The sequence below is a fragment of the Euleptes europaea genome, chromosome 10 (genome assembly GCF_029931775.1).
Source record: "Euleptes europaea isolate rEulEur1 chromosome 10, rEulEur1.hap1, whole genome shotgun sequence".
NCBI lineage: Eukaryota > Metazoa > Chordata > Lepidosauria > Squamata > Sphaerodactylidae > Euleptes > Euleptes europaea.
In genome coordinates this window covers 32,410,279-32,431,916 of record NC_079321.1, presented here as the reverse complement: position 1 = coordinate 32,431,916, position 21,638 = coordinate 32,410,279, and the positions used below count along the sequence as shown (strand labels likewise).

Below are 21,638 nucleotides of genomic sequence, written 5' to 3'. Positions count from 1 at the left end.
TTCTTCTTCTCCTCCTCCCCCTTAACTGGAGGACAGAGAATTTTCTCATGCCACCTTTAGTCTTTGTAAAGGGGAAACAGCAGCAGTGTGAGGATGGTGGATCCTTGCAAGTCTAGTGGTCCAAGCAAATATCCCGTCTTGACACCCCTCTGAAGCTGGTCCTGGATACTCATTATCAACATAAACCAATATAATAAAGTAACCCATGTTTCAACAGATAGTGTAGCATATAGATTCTCACACAATAATTACTACAGGCTTTCAGCCAAGTTAGGACCACACTACTAGGGAATGACTGTTCTGTAGCTTCTTTGTTAACGGCAGAGCTTCTGCCTCTTACAGACATAGTGCCAGGAACAACCTGCATGGAGACAAGGGGGTGAAGGGTGAAAAGGTGTGTATAAAAATGCATCAGAGACACTATGGGCGAAAACGCATGGTTGCTTTAGCCAAATGTGAGTTCAATCCTGGCTGAAAAAGGGAATAAAGGAGGCTAAAGTGACCATGCGTTTTAGACCTATGTCTCATGGACGTTATATCAGTTCAAGGTGCATTCCTTAAGTTAGATACTACTGAGCTGCACCTGTGCATATTTAAGATTTAGAAAGGGATGCAAATTCCGTTCAGTTTTGTATAAATAAGAAAGGGGGGAATTTAGACAGGAAGGGAGTGATCTCTTGCAGAATCAATATCATGTAATGATTGTCTACTGATTGTGTAACTTGCTTATTTTGGACTGTGCACACAGCCTATTTAAAACACTAATCTTCACATTGCTGATTTCTCAGCTTAGCCTTGGAGCGAAACTGCTGAAAGAGTAAGATTAATTGATTTTAATATATTTCTCTTGTAATGTTACAACAAAGATATTATTCAGGCTAGAGTATTAAGAATAAGAACATTAGTATTTCCTACTTTGCAAGTGAATTATCAAAAGTTCCTTCAAGCAGGTCAGGGTGGCATAAGTTACTACTGAATCATGTATAACTGTTTTACTTATTAATTTATTTTTTGGCTATTTGCCTGTAGAATTCAGCAATGACTTTTTATCAGGTCTCAAACGAAGATGATTCTGGTGCCTGTGATTAGAATATATGTCAATAGCTTTCACATTTGAAAGATCACTGATGAGTGCTGAACTAGCTCCTATAGAAGTGCAATGTTATTCCTCAAACACCCAACCTTTGGAAGGCTGCATCATGCCAAGTCATAGCTGTCAGCGGCCTACAATCCTGTAGTTGTCCACAGGCTGAACATCACTAATTTACAGCTTTGTTATTGGGTATTGGAGACAATGTAATAGCAGGTACAAACTGACCAGGTAATTTCTCAGTGAGGAAGAGAAGGATCCTGAAAACCAACCATTGGAGTGTCTCCTGGGTAAGTACTTATTCATCTTGGCCAACCTCATAGAGATTAGTTCTTATTTATCATCGCATTTATATTGTACACTCTGTTTACTTGTGGTGTATTATTTTTCCATGGCTTTAATTTGAAGAAAAAATGGTGCGTCCTCCTTTTGATCTGAGGAGCTACATATATTGATAAATATAACGTTTAACATTCCTACAGCACTCAGAATACCCAAGGTAATTTGGGTTGGATCCTGCAGAGGATTTCTGCTGATATGGTGATATTTTGTCCTCTCACTGCAGACCTCCAATTCCTCCTTCATGCTGTTCCTGGGGGTTCCCAGTCCCTTATGAGTAGTATTTTGGGAGGCATTTGGGGCTGCAGTGGAAGAGGGGTGGTAACAAATCCTGCCATCAGCAGAAATATTTGGCAGAATCCTAGCCTTCACATATGCTGCCTCCACTATCCTTATAACAGCTCTGTATGGACTGTGGAAGGTTAGCATTGTTACCCCCATATTGCAGTGTGTTGGGGTGTGCTGGGACTGACAGCCCCAAATCCCTGGTGTGAGATATGAACCAGGCCCTTTCCAGCTCACACTCTGCCAGTATGTTAGGCTATTCTCTCAGAACGTTATTTATGCTTATTCAAAGGATATGTTAAAATGCATATAGTTACAGAGCAACAGAATATCACAGGGAGGAGAGAGATGAAAAGGTATATAAGATGGAGCATAGGACATATGAGTTTGCTATAGCCTATGATGCTCCCTGTTGCATTTTCACTTGGTTCTTGTTACCCCTGTATTAACTTTTGAGCCATGAGAAATGGTGATCTACTTGCAAGAAGCCAAAACTCTATGGAGATAGTGACAATAAAGAAGATAACCATGGCCTGTTTTGTTTCTCTTCTCTTTCAAAAGAAAAAAAAGATTTCTTCCGTATCTTTTGAAGAAAGATGTCCGTTCATCTCAAAGAAGGACAGCTTCACGTTTTACCCGACTTTCTACATCTGAATGATTTGGCATGTGAAACTATAGGAGGAAAGGTAAATTCATTGGAGTATGTCTTACTAGGAGCCCCGTGGCGCAGAGTGTTAAGCTGCAGTACTGCAGTCAAAAGCTCTGCTCACGACCTGAGTTCGATCCCAACGGAAGTTGGTTTCAGGTAGCCGGCTCAAGGTTGACTCAGCCTTCCATCCTTCCGAGGTCGGTGAAATGAGTACCCAGCTAGCTGGGGGTAAAGGGAAGATGACTGGGGAAGGCACTGGCAAACCACCCCGCAAACAAAGTCTGCCTTGGAAACGTAGGGATGTGACGTCACCCCATGGGTCAGGAATGACCCGGTGCTTGCACAGGGGACCTTTACCTTTTTATGTCTTACTACCATGTACAGATTGCTTGTTTATCTACCACATTTCTATACTGCTTTCCCTCATTACTCAAAGCGGTTTACAAAAAATCAACCACTTTAAAAAACAAGCAGAAACCTGACATATTAAAACACTAAAAACACTAACACCTTTAAAACCAAGACAGGAAAAAGTCTGCCTGAACAACATAGTGACTATATCTCTCAGGCAGGCTTTGCTCTGACTTGGCTTTAATATAGCCTTAGAGCCAAATTATACGTAAGGACTAGGGTCAGGGTTCTTTGTAGCCATACAGCGGCTGCAGGGAACAGCATTTTAAATGCCCTCAGAGGCTCGATTGATATCAAGAGCATGACATGGGGTGGGGGGAAGGTAGGGTTCCCAACCTCCAGGTGGTGGCTGGAGAGCTCCTGCTATTACAACTGATCTCCAGCCGATAGAGATGAGTTCACCTGGAGAAAATGGCTGCTCTGGCAATTGGTCTCTATGGCATTGAAGTCCCTCCCCTCCTCAAACCCTGCCCTCCTCAGGCTCTGCCCCAAAAAACCTCCTGCCAGTGGCAAAGAGGGACCTGGAAACCCTAGGGGAAGGAGAGACTTCTTCCTCCCCCCCCCTGCTGTTTTCCCAAGCTGAAATAAGCCTAGGGAGGGGAGAGGCTGTGGCTCAGTAGTAGAGCTTCTGCTTGGCATGCAGAAGGTCCCAGGTTCAATCCCTGGCATCTCCAGTTAAAGGGACTAGGCAAGTCGGTGATGTGAAAGACCTCTGCCTGAGACCCTGGAGAGCTGCTGCCGGTTTGAGTAGACATTACTGACTTTGATAGACCAAGGGTCGGATTCAGTATAAGGCGGCTTCACGTATTCATGTATAGAGCCTGGTGATTTCCCAGAATTTGCTTCTCATCTCCAGACGACAGAGATCAGTTCTCCTGGAGAAAATGGATGCTTTGGAGAGTAGATTCTATGGCAGTGTACCCCACTGAGGCCCCTGTCCTCCCCAGGTTCCATCCCCAAATCTCCAGGAGTTTCCCAACCTGGAGCTGGCAACCTTACCTCCCACTCCCTGCTGGTGGCCAGGGAGGGCCTGGAAACCCTAAATGGGCCCCTGCAGACTTTAAAAATGCTGTTCCCTGTAGTCCCGGTGGGAAGGAAGCAGGGAAAGCCTCTATTAGTCCCTATAGAGATCTGTCTGTGAGCAGGTGCTGTACCCATGCCCCAGTTTTTGGTATTGTTAGTAATGTGTCCACAGAATTTGACACTGCAATGGTTTAGTTGCATACTGAACAATATTTTGGGGGCAGACAAAGGGCCAATTTTGTCACTACCATCATTTTTATTTAGGGAATCCTTACCTGAACATTAAAAGTCACTCATTCTGACACACATCGTTACATATATCATCTTTGACCCTGATTGCCTTTTCCACTTGTGGAAGACTCACATACTCTCAAAAGGGTGGGGTGGGGGTTATTATTATTTTATTTTTTTACAGATTCTCCCTGCTGCTTCAGAACTCCAATTTATCTCCTGCACCTCAAGTGCTGTTTCTGGGGTCCTACTGACTCTTAAGGGTACCGCAGGCTGCAGTAGGAGTGGTGGATGGGAAAATTTCCCTTTCTTTAGCGCTGCTGCAGCTAGATAGTCCCTGCTCCGCATATTTGGGGCCATTAGTAAAATGGACTTTGCTGAGAAAAAGTAGAAGCCTGATGTTAGATAATTTTAGAAGCCAAATCTTTATATGGAAAAGCAGGAAATCTGACATTAATAGCTGCTTACTTGAAAGTGATTTAGCATGCAGAATAAAAAGTGTAGCATTGTGTAAATGTTATAATTAATTCTTACAACCTGTTCTAATTTATAAAGGTTTTATTTGCAACAGATGACTTTTTTGCTCCAGCAGAAAATCTCTTAAAGGTAGGCCAACTTCTTATAGCCCTTGTTTCGATTATAGATGGATTGTGGTAAAGGCTAGCACTAAGAGCAATTTAACCTGGTTTAATGTGCAGGTTTTGCTGCAGAATACATTCCTTACTGTTTTTTGCTCCCCACTTCTGTGAGAGAAGTCCCATCAACAGCGTTATTGTGTTGAACTTTCTTTGGATGAGAGACAGCACTTGGGAGTTATGGTGCCTTTGCAATGTTTATTTACCAACATACAACCCAGGGGGATAGCTAGGGATGCTAGCCTCCAGGTGGGACCTGGGGATCCCTCAGAGTTACAGCTCACCTCCAGCCTACAGAGATCAGTTCCTGTGGAGGAAATGGATGCTTTGGAGGGTGGACTCTATGGCATTATGCCCCACTGAGGTCCCTGCCCTCCCCAGGCTCCATCCCCAAATCTCCAGGAGTTTCCCATCCTGGATCTGGCAACCCTAGCTGAACAGACCTCTACAGCAGGCAATACAACCACTGATCCTGCCTCAGGTTCCCTAACAAGAGCAACTGCGCTCCAAGATTGCTTCAGTTTTAGCCAACTTTGGCAAAACAAAACTCTGGACCAAACACCATACGAAATGGAAGATTTGTGATCAGAATTCTCAATTTTTCTTAAAGGCAAAACTAGGTGTGGTGTGTATGTGTCCAATTCAGATCTAGGCCATGGCACAGGTGTTTCACTGTACAAACATTTTATTACAGATATGTAAATCATTAATTCAGAGCTATTGTATGCCTTCCATAGATTTCTGGGGTGGTGGTGGTTGTGTGTGCAGGTGAATTCAGCAACCGCTCCCCCCAAAAGGTTCTTTGATCTTTAAAATAAACCCTAGTAGATTCTGGATTCTTATTTCATGTGGAGTTTGCCATTCTGCCCCAAAATTCAAACTGCAATTGCTTCTGTCTTTTTGTCCCACTCTGAAACTCTGATATGTGTCTTATTGAGAAGGCGGGGGAAATTAAGAAACATTCAACTCCTTTTATTAGGTCCCTGGTCACCTACCAAGTCGGTCTGGCAAAACCACAGGGATAGACACATTCATGCTAATCACAAAAATACTGTCATAGCAGCTCTTTAAAAAATATATTATCATAAATTTGCATATAAGAAACTGTAGTGATATGTGTATTATTTGCCCCATTATTTTTATTTATGTTCAGCAAAAATTGTTTATCTTGGTTTCCATATTTTACAAGTTCTGCTATGTAAAGGGGTGCTGTGAAGAAATGGAATGCTTCTGTATTAATGCCACTACTTAAGAGGACATAATGGGAATGACCCCAAAAATTTAAGTACATTGAGGTTCCATTAATTTCAGTGGGAATTAACATAACTTTCATTGGATTAGGCTTGATCGCCAAATACAAAAGTGCTTGTTAAGAACATGCTTTCCAGCTGCTTCTTAATCTGTACTGTACTTTTGGTGCTGCCAAAAAAATAAGCTTGTTTAATTTGCGAAAAATTATTACTAATTACGTGAAAGCCTGTGAAGTTGTTTGTATTTAATGAGATCCATTATAATGCAAGCCAGATGTTCAGCTATCATGATTTTATGTTCTTGTAGAAACAAAGACCAGTCTCTCACGCAGATCTGTTCACTGACTATGGGAAGTGGAGAGATGGATGGGAGACCAGAAGGAAACGAATTTCGGGTAAGATGCTTTTTTTTTTTTGTAGCCAGATTGCTGTGGAAAGTTTCACGGGTTTTATGTATACCTGTATGTGAGCTGACTAATTCTCACAATGAATGCAAGGCTGCCAGTTACTACCTAAATAACCACCAACTGCCACCAATTACTCTTAGGGCAAAAACGCATGGTCGTTTTAGCCTCCTTTATTCCCTGTTTCAGCCAGGATTCAGCCAGGACTGAAAGCACGTTCGGCGAAACGCATGAGTTCGATCCTGGCTGAATCCTGGCTGAAACAGGGAATAAAGGAGGCTAAAGTGACCATACATTTTTACCCTTAGGAGAATCTACAAGCAAGTACAGTGACAGCCTACTACAGCTTTGTACTTTAGAGTTATTGTGCTCTCTGGACGGAGAGCTTCTCTACTGAATACACGAATACACGAAGCTGCCTTATACTGAATCAGACCCTTGGTCCATCAAAATCAGTATTGTCTACTCAGATTGGCAGTGGCTCTCCAGGGTCTCAGGCAGAGGTCTTTCACATCACCTTACTTGCCTGGTCCCTTTAACTGGAGATGCCGGGGATTGAACCTTGTACCTTCTGCATGCCAAACAGAGGCTCTACCACTGAGCCACGGCCCCTCCCCAGGATGCAACTGACCCCCCCTTTCAACCCCACTCCCCTGGCTGCTGTACCTCTTCAAGTCAACCCCTTCCACTCCACACTGAACCATCAACTTCCTCCCATAACCCCCCCCCCCCATGACCCTGCCTGGTCCCTAATCTCCCCCCCCACCTTCCCTGTACTGGACTCCACAGGCCTTCCCTTTAACCCCTTCATCTCCCCATCGAGGATCCCCATTTCATGGGCCTGAGGCGGCCTAACCTCTTCCATGCAAGGCGCTGTACTTCCTCCATTTAACCCCCTCCGTTGCCATTTGCAAAACAAGAACATCACCCATCTCATCCATGGGTGGTTCTGCCTGGGGCCTAATGCAAACCCTCCCCCCTCCCCTGCAAACTTCTCACCAGACCCTGCGTTAGGCTCCCAGTCCAGCCGCCACGTCCTGCATTGACCAGGAAATACTGCCCCTCCCCAGTACCACAGCAAGAGCAAATAGGGGTGGAATTTTTCCAGAGATCAGACATATAGCATTTAAAATATAAGAAAGTTTAATAAATGAATAAAAGAATACACATGTTCTGTTCAAGCAATTTGGGCTTAGCAAGGGAACAAAGAAAAGGTGAAAAGATGCAATCTTTTGTTGATATGCTAGGTACTTAGTAAATAATACTGAAGTTTAGGACAAGGAAGCTATTCTGCCAGGTAGGGGCCACCACAAAATAGCTCTATTTCTAGCCAGTACAGATCTAATTTGATGTAGAAGTATAGTTTTTAGCTAATTGGCCGAGTGGAACAACATTAATGGAGCATATTGAGAGGGAAGTTACAGTATATTAGGGTGTCTTTTATAATCTTATGGTATTTTTGGAACACTTCAAGATTCTATTTTGTTTTCTTCAGGCCAAAGTTTGTTTGTTTCCAAAAGAGGCACACAGAATTAGAGTTTATTAAGAAAATTTCTATGTTGCCTCTTCAGACACCTGCTCAAGGTAGCTCACAAAGTACAACAGTATCGTAAAATCATAAAACAACCAGTATAAAAGAAGCCCTAAAAAGCCACAATATAAAAAACAAGCATAAATACAACACAAATCAACATTCAGTGACTTAAAGAAGAAGTGAGCAGGAGTGACAATAATCCCTATACCCAGCCCCCAGATCTCTTTTGGTTCTACAACATTCATAGCAATAAAGTCCATGTTCAGAATATATTCATGTTGGGGTTTTTTTAAATTAGGTCTTCCTTTGTCTTTTAGGGCATGATTGGTGTATCATTCAACTGGGAGTGCCAGGAATTGTTTATGGGTTTGAGGCAGACACATCTTATTTTGCTGGAAACTGTGCTCCTCGGATATCAATCCAAGCTGCTAATTTAAAACAAGGTAACTAAGAAACAAAGACGTTTAGAAGTCCCATAGAAGGATTACCAACCTTAAGGTAAGACTTGGAGTTCTCCTAGAATTATCACTCATTTCTACTCTACAGAGATCAGGGCCTGGAGGAAATGGCAGTTTTGGAGGGTAGACCCTATGGCATCACATTCCCACTGAGTTTCCCCCACCTCTATTTTCCCCAGGCACTGCCCTCAAATTTTCAGGAATATCTCAAGCCCATATTGGCAACCCTAAGAAGGACAGAAGGCCTGGTGCTGTTATGGGGAACAAGGAAGGCAACAGAAAAGGGGTCCCAATGGTAGCAAAAAGGGTGAACAATCAAGTTTACCATAGCCTGGTGTGAGTGACAGAGAAACTGTTCTTTAGGACCTATCGGCAAAAATAAATGACATTTGTGGAGAGGGCAAGACATACCAGTTTAGTTAACTGTGGGCAAGGGAAAGGGGCTAAGGAGTCCTTTTCAGATTGTCTTCAGGAGATCGGGGTGCTGGTACAGGCAGTGGAGGTTTCATTATTCACCTTCCACACCATTTCTATGCAGGTATTATATTATTATTATTATGTTAGGTGCTTTGGAACACAGGCAGGACAATGTTGCTGCAGTTGTCTTGTTTGTGGGCTTCCTAGAGGCACCTGGTTGGCAACTTCCTAGAGGCACCTGGACATGATGGACCTTGGTCTGATCCAGCATGGCCTTTCTTATGTTCATAGGTAGCTGCCAGTACAGTATCACACTCTGCTGGCACTTCAGGGCATGTCTGCGAAGAAACAAAAGTAATAGCTGGGATGTGCACTGAATATACAACAGTTCTCTGGTCCCCTAATCCTACATAGTGCCATTTACTAACTCATATAATGAGATTCTACAAGAACCTTCTGCATGTTAGCAATTAAGATGCTGGAATGGCAGTGCTAGAAGCATCATATATCTGTATTTAGTGAACAGCACTCAGGCAAGTACTGGTACTGGCATTCCATTATACACTTAAACATACACAGGCAAAACTTTGCATTATATTGAGTTAAACCTTTTTTCCATCCAACTCAACATTGTCAACGCTGACTGGCAGACGTTCTCTAGGGTCTCAGGAAGAGAAGGGTCTTTTCCAAAACTGGATCCTTAAGATCCTTTCACTGGAGATACCTGGGATTAAATCTGGGACATTCTCCATGCCAAGCATGTGCTCTATCACTGAGCCATGAATCCTTCTCCTCACTTGTACGTTTTTTTTATTTACCTATTTATTTAATTCGTCCTCCAGTGAGCCCAGGAGAACACACATTGTCTCTCTACTATATTATTGTCTTCACAACCACCCAGTGAAGTGGGTTAGGCTGAAAGAGAGTAACTGGCTCAAGAGTTTGAACCCAGGTCTCCCCAGTCTTTCCAACATACTATCTACTACACTGAAGTATTGCTCATAGATACTGCATTTTGTTATGGTACATCCTAACCCCAGATATGGTAGTCAGGTGTGTCAGGTCTTAAACCTGAAAAAACATTCATCCATTGTGTCTGCCCAGGAGAACATCTTCTTAGCTCTACAATGCAGTACAGCCTGGTGTGTATCCTGCCTCCAATACAATACGCTACACCTAAGTAGGGGTTCTAAACCTTCCACTGATGACAGTCTAGTTCTGCTGGTATTATTTATTATGTTACTGTCTGGCATCATGTTGTTCTTGCAGAGGAAATACCATTACTGCCACCAAGAGGGACCAGAATAGGAACTGCAGCTTCAGATGAAGAATTTAAAGCTGTCAAGAAGGTGATGTAAACCCCGGCTAAGAAAAACACCAGATAACAAATCAAGTAGACATTTTCATACAAAAAAAATTGCTAAGTTGAATGAAATACCTAAGGGTTTATTTCTTTGGCTATCCCCACTTTTAATCAAGTGGAGGGGGTAAGGGACTGAAAGCATGCCTTGGCCACTGCAGAGTAGCAACTGTGTGGGACTGAGAGGCTGGCCAAACATAAAGTGAGCAACTAGCAGCATCAACAAGGGTAGATGTCTTCGAGCTGCAGAACACACTTTAGTTCTCTTCTCTGCACTATTGTCTCTCATTTATCCTGTCTTTTTCTGCTTCCTTCATCCATGATCGTTGGTAACTCATCTTTTTCTTCCTTCAGCCTCTTTATGCTTTGTTTCCTAACCCTGTTACCCATCTTTCTCTTTGTTGAATTTGGTGCCAGCTTTCACTCTCCCAGCAATGCACCCTGAGTGGTGCAACTGTGCTATGCAACACTGCTGCCGAGCTAAAGCTGACCGGAAAAATTGGTAATCACCTTCATCATGTATTTGAATTCAGGGAGAGAGGAAGCAATGTAGCAACAGTACTGCAAGCATTCTCCTGTCTTGAACCCCACTTCTGATGGAATTGGTCTGCCAATTAGTTAATCTCATATGTATGAAAGTGCCACAAATGATGTGTATTCGGATTCCCTCAAGAATGCAACAAAAAGACAAGAAGCACTCTGCAATTGACATTTATGCTGCAATTGACATTTATTAAGTCTTGGCATAGCAGATCTATATGCTTTAAAAAAATTCTGCTAGATTAGAGAAGGAGAGCTTCCCTTAACAAAAGCCATGCTGATTATTTCCATGCAAGGCACATTCTTCTATATGGTTAATAATTTTAGATTTAATATTGTTTCCCACCAATGCACCAATTTCCACCAATTTCCCAGCTTTACACTGTAAAAGAAGTTACAGTGATGGGTCTGGAGTTTTCTGGCTCCTCTTTGGATTACTTTTTGAAAAATTACTGCTACTCAGGGTACAAAATCTGACTAATAAAACACAGGTAAATGATCTTTGGTCCTACTTTTGCTGCCAATTTAAATGAAGGTTTTTTTAATGTCTTGCCTTTGCCGTATGACAGTCCTTTCAGGTGATCGAGGGCTAGCATTGCGTGTGATATATAAAATATTGCTCTTTAAATTGTTTTGAAATCTTTACAAATGTTGAATAAATGCTACTTCGTCTTAAATTCTACCTGAAATATGTGGGTAAAATATTTTTCAGCAATACTAAAAGCCAAACTGTACAGAAACACTTTGTGGTATATAAACTCTAGAGTTGCCAGCTCCAGGTTAGGAAATATCTGGAGATTTTGGGGGTGGAGCCTCAGGAGGATGGGGTTTGGGGGAAGGACTTTAATGGGGTATAATGCCATAGAGTCCATTTTCTCCAGGTGAACTCATATCTGTCTCCAGGAGATCAAACGAAATAGTGGGAGATCTCCAGACACAACCTGGAGATTGGCAACCCTAATAAACTCTCCGGTTATATAGATAAATTTAAACAAAATTATCTCTCACTTCAAAACAAATAATTAACTAATATGTGTCTCCAGATGAGGTCCAATGAATGGGCGTTCTTGGTTCCTGTGTCAGAGATAAAATCAGGAGATCTTGACATGGGCCAAAGCTATTTTTGTGTGACTTCGAAGCAAAAGTGTACTCACATAAGGCTCAACATATATCCAGGTAAGATAAAAGTACACAACAAAGAGATTTTATAGTTCTGTTTCTACTTCATCTTATTTGTTCTGTTTCCAGCACCATGAGGAGCATGGAGAATTATTGGAAAACTAGCTGTAAGGTTTTCGTTAGTGTTTACTTTTCTTGCACTCATTATCTGCATGTGTACACACCTGAATATGTGTGTCTGTCTGGGATGACTGAACAGAAACTAACTCCCAACTCAATGTCATAGTTTTTTCAGCAGAAATGAGACTTCTGACAAACAAAAAATAACCTTCAGAAATGTCCTATGCTAAACAATGGCACAGAATGGTATGTGGAGATGAACAGAGAATTATTTTGGGGAGTTCTAAAGAAATGTGTAAACCATGAGGATTTTTCTCAGCCATAATAAAATTATGAGGATTATAGTACAATCTTAAACAGTTACACTTCTCTAAGTCCATTGAGGTCAATGGGCTTAGAAGAGTGTAACTCTGGTTAGGATTACATTCTTAGTGGGCATGGATGGTGTCTATACATTGATAATTCTAGTAATGAGAAACAACAAAGAGTTAGCATTAATTCACTCCTCTCTCATTTTCCAGTACTTTTCAGCCTGATTCTCTATAAAAGATTGTATATTGCAACAGAATTTTCCCTAACACATGCTAATCAATACTCTATTCCAAGTTGGCATTCTTTCAAACAATCCTTTGGCACTAAAGATTTTTGAGTTAACATTGATGTTCCATAGTTGCAACATTGAAATGGAGACCTTGGGCCATGTTGACATGGGCAAGACTGAACTTGCCACTCCCGCATTCTGACTGCACAATATCCTCTCTGATTCAATATAACACAGCAACATCCTGCAAGTTAAGCCAGCTCTGGTGCAGTCTTGCAGCTTGCAAAACTGCTCTGATGCAAGGGTGCTTCTGTTGTATTAATGTAATTATTTTAATTATTAATATAAGGTCATGCAAAAATTCCAAAATATTCCAAAATATGGAAAGTTCCGAAATACAGACCACTTCTGGTCCCAAGCAGTCCGGATAAGGGATACTCAACCTGTATATAGACGTGATTGCTTAGGTATTAATATATGTCTGATTAAATGATGGCCATATTTTCTTTTTCCTTATTGTGAAGTCATAATTAAATGGCATGGTTTTTTCCTGTAGATGGTGGAATTGCACGTCTAAAAGTATATGGCACAATATCGAGAGACTGGTCACTTACTGGCCCAAATCACTTGAGTGATTTAGTGGCAATGGTGAATGGAGGTATTTGCATTGGATATAGCGATGCTCAGTTAGGTCATCCTCATAATATCCTGGGTAAGAATAATACTAGCCCTTTTTTGGTTTAATACGGTAATCATTCGTTTAGTTGTTATTGAGTTCAGGAGGTAAGATATATCTCAAAATCAGACTTCCGATTTTTCAGTGAACCACTAGAAGCATAAAAAGCCATTCATTGTTGTTCATGGGCATTATTTGTGAAACCCAATATTCATTCACTTCACTGATGATTACGTTTGGCTCCTGGGTAAGCTACAATGGAATGAATGGGAAGGTCTGGTGTCAGGGGTTGGTACTGTTAGGGCAGCTCTCAAAATCCAGGGATCCCAGTAGGAGCCACTACCTGAGGAAGAGTAGTGGCAGTAGCTACTGTACCTTACTTGCTATCTCTGGGATTGGGTCACCTCCAGATTCCCCTTTGGTGTTACATAGCAGCCACTCTTCATCCCTGTCAGATGGAAAAGTCTACTAGAGGCTCCTTCTGTCATTATTAGGAACAACAGTGACTGTCTCTGTCCTTTCCTTGTCTAGGAGGGCGAGGGCTGCTTGCTCCCTCAGCTTCTCTCCCTTCCAATACAGGTTGTCTTGTTAATGTTGTGCTGAGCGAAGGAGCACAGTTGTACTATTTGCCAAGCCATTCATGAGACTGTGCCCATCTCTTTTTCAAGAAGGGTTCAGAGGGGAGAGATCAAGAGCAGAGCTGTGGTTTCAGAGCAGTCTGCAGAAGTAGAACCCCTTACCTCCACCTTCCAAGAAACAGCCTTTGGATGCTAACCCTTAACTTTAAAATGGGTAGGGGCAAGACTGGGTTCTGAAGGCAGCACTTAAATTGTTCTCCGATTCCTAGGCACGGGAAGCCAGATGCATGGGCAGCTTCCCTTTCCTGAAAAGAAGGGAGTAATTCTGTATGAGAGGGACAGCAAACATAAGACTGTGCTGTTTGCAGGGAATTGTAAATGTATGGAAATGGGGGAGGGGAGCGATCCCTCACTCACAGTCTGAAGTGATGTAGACTGTCCTACACCTCAGTGCGCTAATGTGGATGGCCCAGGCTAGCCTGATCTCTCCAGACCTTGGAAGCTGAGCATCACAAGCTGTCTCCTTAGTGACGGGTAGACTGCACTGAGAAGGGGGTTGGACTAGATGGCCTGTACGGCCCCTTCCAACTCTATGATTCTATGAAGGACCAGTAGGTAGAAAAAATGCAGTGATGGGATTCGATACTGGGAGGGCTTTTCCAGCTGCAAGGTGCACCAGATAATGAATCCCATGTGTATGTGTGGGAGTATATGGGTTCTGTCCCACTTTTCACCTCAGCCTTTAACATTTTAAAGGGGCCTACTGGGGGCACCTTATTCAAGAACACCCCCCCCCAAAAAAAACTGAGTGGTATTATGTGTTTTACAGAGCAATCCTAAACAGGTTTACTTGGAATTAAAGATTTGAGGAGTTAACAGATGTTTGGTTAAAAGTTTCCCTGACTGGGTGTTAGAGTAGGCTAGCAGGACTTGATGGGTCTAGTGTGTAACTAAGCTACAGCAGAGTATTGCTGTTGATATGTTATAAACCTGGCTGAAAGTGGTTTCCTTGGGAACATACTATGTAAAACACCCCACAATTCCCAGTGAAGTGTTAATAGTTACTCAACTTGTGTATTACCCTTTGAGTAAACATTGCTCTTGTACACTTTTAAAAGTAAACCTTCTTGTTCTTATCATTTTACTCTGTTATCCCTCAGTTATCAGTCCATACATGGGTGGGTTTACACAAAGGCCCAGATACTATACCCTCAAACTATTGTGTTTTTTATTTACCACTGGGAATCCCAGTACAGTCAGGTGCACAGGAAATTGTGTGCAGAGGCAAACATCCTGTGGGGTGGTGTCCAGCTCTCAGGAAGTCCATCATGTAAAGTTTTCATGCATGTCTGCAATAGGGACACTAAGCATTATCAGTCATGTTCATTAAATTCTAAGGATGCAACTTTTAATCAATTAACAACTGAAATGGTGCCCTGATTAATTAAGAGAAAAAGTCTGTTCTAATTAAAAGGAAAAGCCTGTTCATTCTACACTCACATACCATTTAAAAACAAAGAAACTGATTTTTTCTTCAAAACTATTGTTTTATTCCTATGTAAAGTCAATCAGTTAATCAGTTTAAACTTATGTGATGTATCAATTAAGATTCTTTTTATTCGGGTTACTGCCATACTAAGTTCAGAAGAAAAACTGAGGAAAGTGTTTCTTTTTAGGGTTGCCAGCCACAGCTGGAAACCCCCAGGAGATATTGTGGAATGGGGAACAGGCTTGCTGGAATCATGTGACTTTACTTCTGGCGCAAAACTGGAAGTGATATTATCATGTTGGGGTGACGCTCTAGGATCCACCCAAAACTCTGTGGTTAAACCATTGAGTTTGGGGCAAATCATAGAGCATAATCCTAATGCAGTGACATCACTTCCGGTTTTGCCCTGGAAGGACATTGCACATTGGTGCAATGCTGGCAAGCCCCCCTGCCAGCCTGAGTAGTGGCAATGGAGAATGGGGAGGTCAATGCTAGGAGATGTCCTACTATAGACCTGCTCCCCTTTCCTCCTCCCAGCACTCTCTATAATACCTGCAAATAATTACTAGTTAGTTAATAGATAATTAACTGTTAAATTCCTTTGTATTAACTCTCAACTTTGTATTATTTGGTTAGGAATAGGACGAGCAGAGTCCATGAAAGGCGGCTGGGAGACCGGAAGAAGTCTGGAAAGACCACCAGTTTTAAAAGTAAGAAACAGATGAGTTATCTCAGATTTATACATAGTTCCTGTGTACTTAAATCTTGGCTTGGATCTAAACCTTACCTTGCATGAGTGGCAGGCAGTTGTGCAAATGGATGTGTGTGTGGATTTCTGCTGATTCTTCCTCCTGCTGCAGCCTCCACCTTCTGAGGGTTTTCTGACTCCTAGGAGAGGCTTGAGGGTGGGCATTGGTGGGCCAGCAGGTAGAGATGTAGGCCAACACGCTAGGTCACAACTGTGCCAGGCAGCCCCCTGTTCCAGCCGATGCTTCATATGGATGTACCTTCATGTTGTCATATTTTGAAAGCGAACATGGTGTAGTGGTTAAGAGCAGTGGACTCTAATCTGGAGAACCAGGTTTGATTCCCCACTCCTCCACATGAGTGGCAGACTTTAATCTGGTGAACCAGGTTGGCTTCTTCTCTCCTCCACGTGAACTCTGCTAGGTGACCTTGGGCTAGTCTCAGCTCCACCTACCTCACAAGGTGTCTGCTCTGGGGAGAGGAAGGGAAAGCAATTGTAAGCCAATTTGAGAAAATCGGGGTATAAAAAACAATGTCTTCTTCTTCATCATAATAGGAAGTCTTTTTTGCCTACCAGTTAACACATTTTAAGAGGGCCAGTGCATAGATGGGAGAGGGCTTTATTGAGACACAGTGCCAGAGAATTATGCCTATTTCTTCTCTAGGAAAGGGTGGAGGGACGAATTACTACCCAAATAATTTTTTCTTTTCAATTTCAGGCTGATGACAAAGGAAACATCCTTATACCAGGAAGGGAATGGGCAGTCTTTCGACTGGGGCACTCGGGTATAATAACACACATAGAAATAGATACCAGCCACTTTAAAGGTGAATATTTGTTGTCAGTCCCTTGCTCTGCTACTTCCTTTATCTTCAGGTTTTATAACTGTCCATTAATTGTTTTAATATTACTAAATATTTCTAAGATTTAATGGCAAACATACTTGATAGATTTTGTTGAAATATGAATTCCATGAAATATCTTAAATATTTTGCCATCTCCCCCTTCAAGCTGTAGTTGCTGTACAAGCAGCTCTCTGATGGGCAAGTTTCATTATGTTTCAGTTCTCCAAATATCACAGGGTTCTTTATAACCCCGATCCTATGCATGTTTATGTGGAAATAAATCTCACTGAGGTCAAGGGGGGCTTACTTCCAAGTAAGTGTACAGTTTACAGTCTTGCTTTATTTGAAAGAAGGCTATTGTTATAGCCCTTTTATTTTTTACTATCAGGAAACTTTCCAGATACTTGTACACTTGAGGCCTGTATTTTGAGCGAACAAGAAGAAAAAGACTGCATAGCACAAAAATGGTCCCTGAAACAGGGTACAAAATGGAATGTCTTGCTGCCTATAACAAAGGTAAGCTTGCTGTTTCTCGATCAACTGGGAAGGTCCTCGAGGAGCAACAAGATTTTATCTGCAAAATTGATTGCGAAAGCCTCACCGCTAATGGACAAACTAGTAATATTTTGAGATCCCTTACGGGGACCCCTTAGAGAGTTCATATCTACCGGATCAGGTTTAAGGTTTTGACCTTTAAAGCCCTAAATGGTCTGGGACCTTCGTACCTACAAGACTGTCTCTCCCGATACACCCCTCAAAGAACATTACGTTCATCAAATAATAACCTACTGCCCGAGAGATATGCAGCTGTCCTCAACCAGAGCTTGTTCAGTTCTGGCTCTGGCCTGGTGGAACTAGGGTTGCCAGGTCCCTCTTTGCAACCAATAGGAGCTTTTGGGGCGGAGCCTGAGGAGGGCGGGGTTTGGGGAGGGGAGGGACTTCAATGTCATAGAGTCCAATTGCCAAAGTGGCCATTTTCTCCAGGTGAACTGATCTCTATCGGCTGGAGATCAGTTGTAATAGCAGGAGATCTCCAGCTAGTACCTGGAGGTTACACCAAAGTAAACAACTCACTATCACTGCTAATCTATAATGGCAAGAAGAAAACAGTGCAGGCACATAGTATTAAAAACATATATTCAGTGAAAAGTACATACATCAACAAACAGCAGTGTTAACATAAACAAGAGATACAAAATATATTTACAAGGAAAGCTGTTCACAATGTGGCAGCAATGATAAACAAGGCACAATGGCTGTCTCCAACGAGATTGAGAGAGTCCAATGTAAGGAAATCCAATGTCAATAGCTTAATAAGCCAACGTCTGAAGGAACAAAAGCTCCCAAAACTTGTAGGCGAGTAGAGGGAAACAGAGGAAACGCTATCCCGGATACTCTTAGAGCTTTCACCATACGCTTGGCTTCATCAGCCCCAAGGTAGAGGTTAAAGCCCACAGATGTGTAATCGTTCAAGGAGGTTATTCAAGTGAATCCAAAGGTTTCAATTTTATTTTTATTTTGTTTTATTTATTTTAGCTCCCAAAAGAGTGGGCTGCTTATATAAAAATATATATATATATATAATTGAAACCTTTGGATTCACTTGAAGAACCTCCTTGAACGATTACACATCTGTGGGCTTTAACCTCTACCTTTGGGGCTGATGAAGCCAAGCGTATGGTGAAAGCGCTAAGAGTATCCGGGATAGCGTTTCCTCTGTTTCCCTCTACTCGCCTACAAGTTTTGGGAGCTTTTGTTCCTTCAGACGTTGGCTTATTAAGCTATTGACATTGGATTTCCTTACATTGGACTCTCTCAATCTCGTTGGAGACAGCCATTGTGCCTTGTTTATCATTGCTGCCACATTGTGAACAGCTTTCCTTGTAAATATATTTTGTATCCCTTGTTTATGTTAGCACTGCTGTTTGTTGATGTATGTACTGTTCACTGAATATGTTTTTGATACTAGTACCTGGAGGTTGGAAACCCTAGGTGGAACCCTCTGTAGAAGGAGACTTGGGCCCTGTGGGACTTGGCTTAGTTCCGCAGGGCCTGTAAGACAGTGATGTTCCACCAGGCCTATGGTCGAGGGCAGCGACGGTTCCATCCTGGCCGGCCTCCCTGAGCTCTCCGTGCCACCTGCCTCTCTCTTGTACTTTTACATCGGTTAATTCTGCCTTTTCACCTGGCTCTGATGCCACCGGTACTAATATTAAAGGTGCCACTGGATCTTTTTGTTTTAATTATTTAATTGTACTATAGGTTTTAATGACATTTATATTGTGTGGTTTCTATTTCAATTGAAATATTGTTGGAAATTCTACTTGGATATAAGCCACCCTGAGCCCAGACTTGGTCAGGAAAGAGAGAATTAAAAATCTAACAAACAAATAAATAATGCATCCCTTTCTTTTTAGCTCAGTGGTACTGACTCTGCAATCCATGGAGAGCCACATGCACAATTGCCATCAACCAAAACAGCCCCATTGTCTACCATGTGCCCCGTGCACCACCCCACCAAACACACACATTAAATAATACAACCTTTAAAATTACCAGAGTACCTCTGAGCATGTAGAGAGACATCTGTCATTTCCCACCACTCCTGGACCTGTGTCCCTTTAACTTCCCTCTCTGTCTTCTTGCTCTGTCCCTGGCACAAACCTCACAGCATAGAAGAGAGAAAGGTGGCCAAAGCTATTCTGCCTTGTGCTAGGGAGAGGGTGAGAAGGCAGCAAGGAAAGCAAATGGTTGCCAGGCTTCCCACTGCAGGAGTTGGCTCTGAGCCAGCCAGCGACATTGTGAGGTCGTGTGCCCTCTGTTTCCCTCCCTACCCAGCAGGAAGCACAGCAGCTCAGGTAAGAGAATGAGGTTGCTGGGGCAGCCAGGTGAAGGCAAGTTGGCCTTTGAGAAAGGGGAGTAAAACAACCCTCCCCGTGGCCAGAGTGGTGGTGGTGGCTTTACTCTCCTGTGTGGCCAGTTTGTTCTCCTGGAAGCTGGCCCAGGTGCTGAGAGGAGCTGTAACTAATACCTGAACAGGTTTACTTTTTTATTTTTACAAGGGAGTATTTGTGTGTGTGTAAAGTGCCGTCAAGTCACCGCCGACTTATGGTGACCCCAGCAAAGGGCTTTCAAGGCAAGTGAGAAGTAGAGGTGGTTTGCCATTGCCTTCCTCCGCGGAGGCTTCTGAGTACCGACCCTGCTTAGCTTCCGAGATCTTATGAGATCGGGCTATACCATGCTGTCTTCCCTCCTCTAAGGCAGTATTTAAACACACCAATTTTACTATGTTTCTTTTTTTCTTCCAGCTCAAGCGCGATAAAAGACATTTTTTTGATGCCACTGCCATACAAACACTAAATGTGTGTACTCATGTGAGACTTACTATTGCCCCGGATGGAGGTTTAAGTAGGATGCGTCTCTGGGGCTTTCCACGGACTCTCTCATATGTGAGCAAGTAAAAACCTTTTGAGAAAAAGGCTCCAGCAGAATTTCACTTTCACTGATATGCAAAATTAATACATTAATCTGTATGTATATATTCATAGAATTGTACGTAGTTTCCCATAAGTCTCAATCTCCCTCTTCTGCCTTCTGTTAAGAAATAAGAGACTTATGTACCGAGTTTCTCTGACTCGAATCTAAGGCATATGCATTGATTTTCATTACAGTTGGCTTGCGTGTTTGTACAAATTATTGTTGTCTTTGGAGTAGCTTTTGCTACTTTTTTTGTATTGAGTCCATTTATAGACTTGATAAGTTTCCGTTGTCACACCATAGCACTTTCAATTTTGTATTTGTCAATATATGTTTTTTGCAATCATTTGAGAGCCTTGTACTAGCTTTACCTCAGCTAGACTAGTTTAGTACTTGTGCATATTTATCTCAGCATTACCTGGAGGTTGGCAACCCTAATCTGGGAGCATTTAAAAAACAAACTGTTCTCACAAGAGCAGCTTTCACCTTTCTGTTCTTCGAGGGTATTTCCCTTAACTCCCTGATTTCCAAATGACAAGGCGATGCTGCTAAACCACCCCTGCTTGGTTTCCCTGTAACGCCTTCTCACGAACGCCCTTAGACTGCTGGAAAGCCAAGACTCTCGGGGTCGCCAGATCAATGCAGTGGCTGCTCCCCAATGTGGTGTTGGTCAATCCCTGTTGATTTTTTTTTGAAGTAGTGATACGAAATTTGGTTTACCTACAGGACTAGACAGAAGGCAGTCCTATATGAAAGGAGTAGCAAGTGCTGGATTTATGTATAAGCTAAACACGCTATAGCTTAGGGACTAGGCAAGTAGATGAAGTTAAACACCTCTGCCTGAGACCCTGAGGAGCCGCTACCAGTCTGCGTAGACAATACTGACTTTGATGGACCAAGGGTATGATTCAGTATAAAGCAGCGTCAGATGTTCATCTACGACACCATCTCATTTCCTGCAATGGTCAACCAGATTCCCCCCAGTTAGGGGCACAGAGACAATAACTTAATCTTTTTGCTGCCCAGATGAGCAACTGACACAGGTATACCTACAATCTTTTCACATGGATGTTCCATTCCGTCATCATGCCCAACTAGAGTGGGAGATTGTGCTGAACAATTATAGAGGAAGAAGAGTTGGTTTTTATACCTTGATTTACTCTACTTTTTTAAGGAGAACTCAAGCTGGCTTACAATCACCTTCCCTTCCTCTCCCCATAACATACATCTTGTGAATTAGGTGGGGCCAAGAGAGTTCGGAGAGAACTGTGACTAGCCCAAGGTCACCAGCAGGCTTCATTTGTAGGACTGGGGAAGCCAACCCAGCTCACCAGATTAGAACCTGTCGCTCTTGAACACATGAAGCTGCCGTATACTGAATCAGACCCTTGGTCCATCAAAATCAGCATTGTCTACTCA

The 21,638-nt window shown here is 42.5% G+C and overlaps 1 protein-coding gene across 1 annotated transcript; it reads left to right on the top strand.

The window, feature by feature from the left end:
- Window positions 1-2,310: 2,310 nt before the first annotated feature.
- On the top strand, window positions 2,311-20,203 carry ALLC (allantoicase). Its single transcript, XM_056856766.1, has 11 exons — window positions 2,311-2,400; window positions 4,584-4,634; window positions 6,221-6,308; window positions 8,169-8,294; window positions 9,996-10,075; window positions 11,670-11,802; window positions 12,963-13,118; window positions 15,786-15,859; window positions 16,616-16,724; window positions 17,131-17,258; window positions 20,051-20,203. The coding sequence occupies exons 1-11, from the start codon at window positions 2,311-2,313 to the stop codon at window positions 20,201-20,203; spliced, it is 1,188 nt and encodes a 395-aa protein (XP_056712744.1).
- Window positions 20,204-21,638: the final 1,435 nt, after the last annotated feature.

Bases quoted from the DNA above. Each gene is read 5' to 3' on its own strand.
- ALLC (XM_056856766.1), top strand. From the start codon at position 2,311: ATGTCCGTTCATCTCAAAGAAGGACAGCTTCACGTTTTACCCGACTTT. The intron at 6,309-8,168 runs GTAAGATGCTTT...TTTGTCTTTTAG, and splicing joins CAGAAGGAAACGAATTTCGG to GGCATGATTGGTGTATCATT. The intron at 17,259-20,050 runs GTAAGCTTGCTG...TTTTTCTTCCAG, and splicing joins TCTTGCTGCCTATAACAAAG to CTCAAGCGCGATAAAAGACA.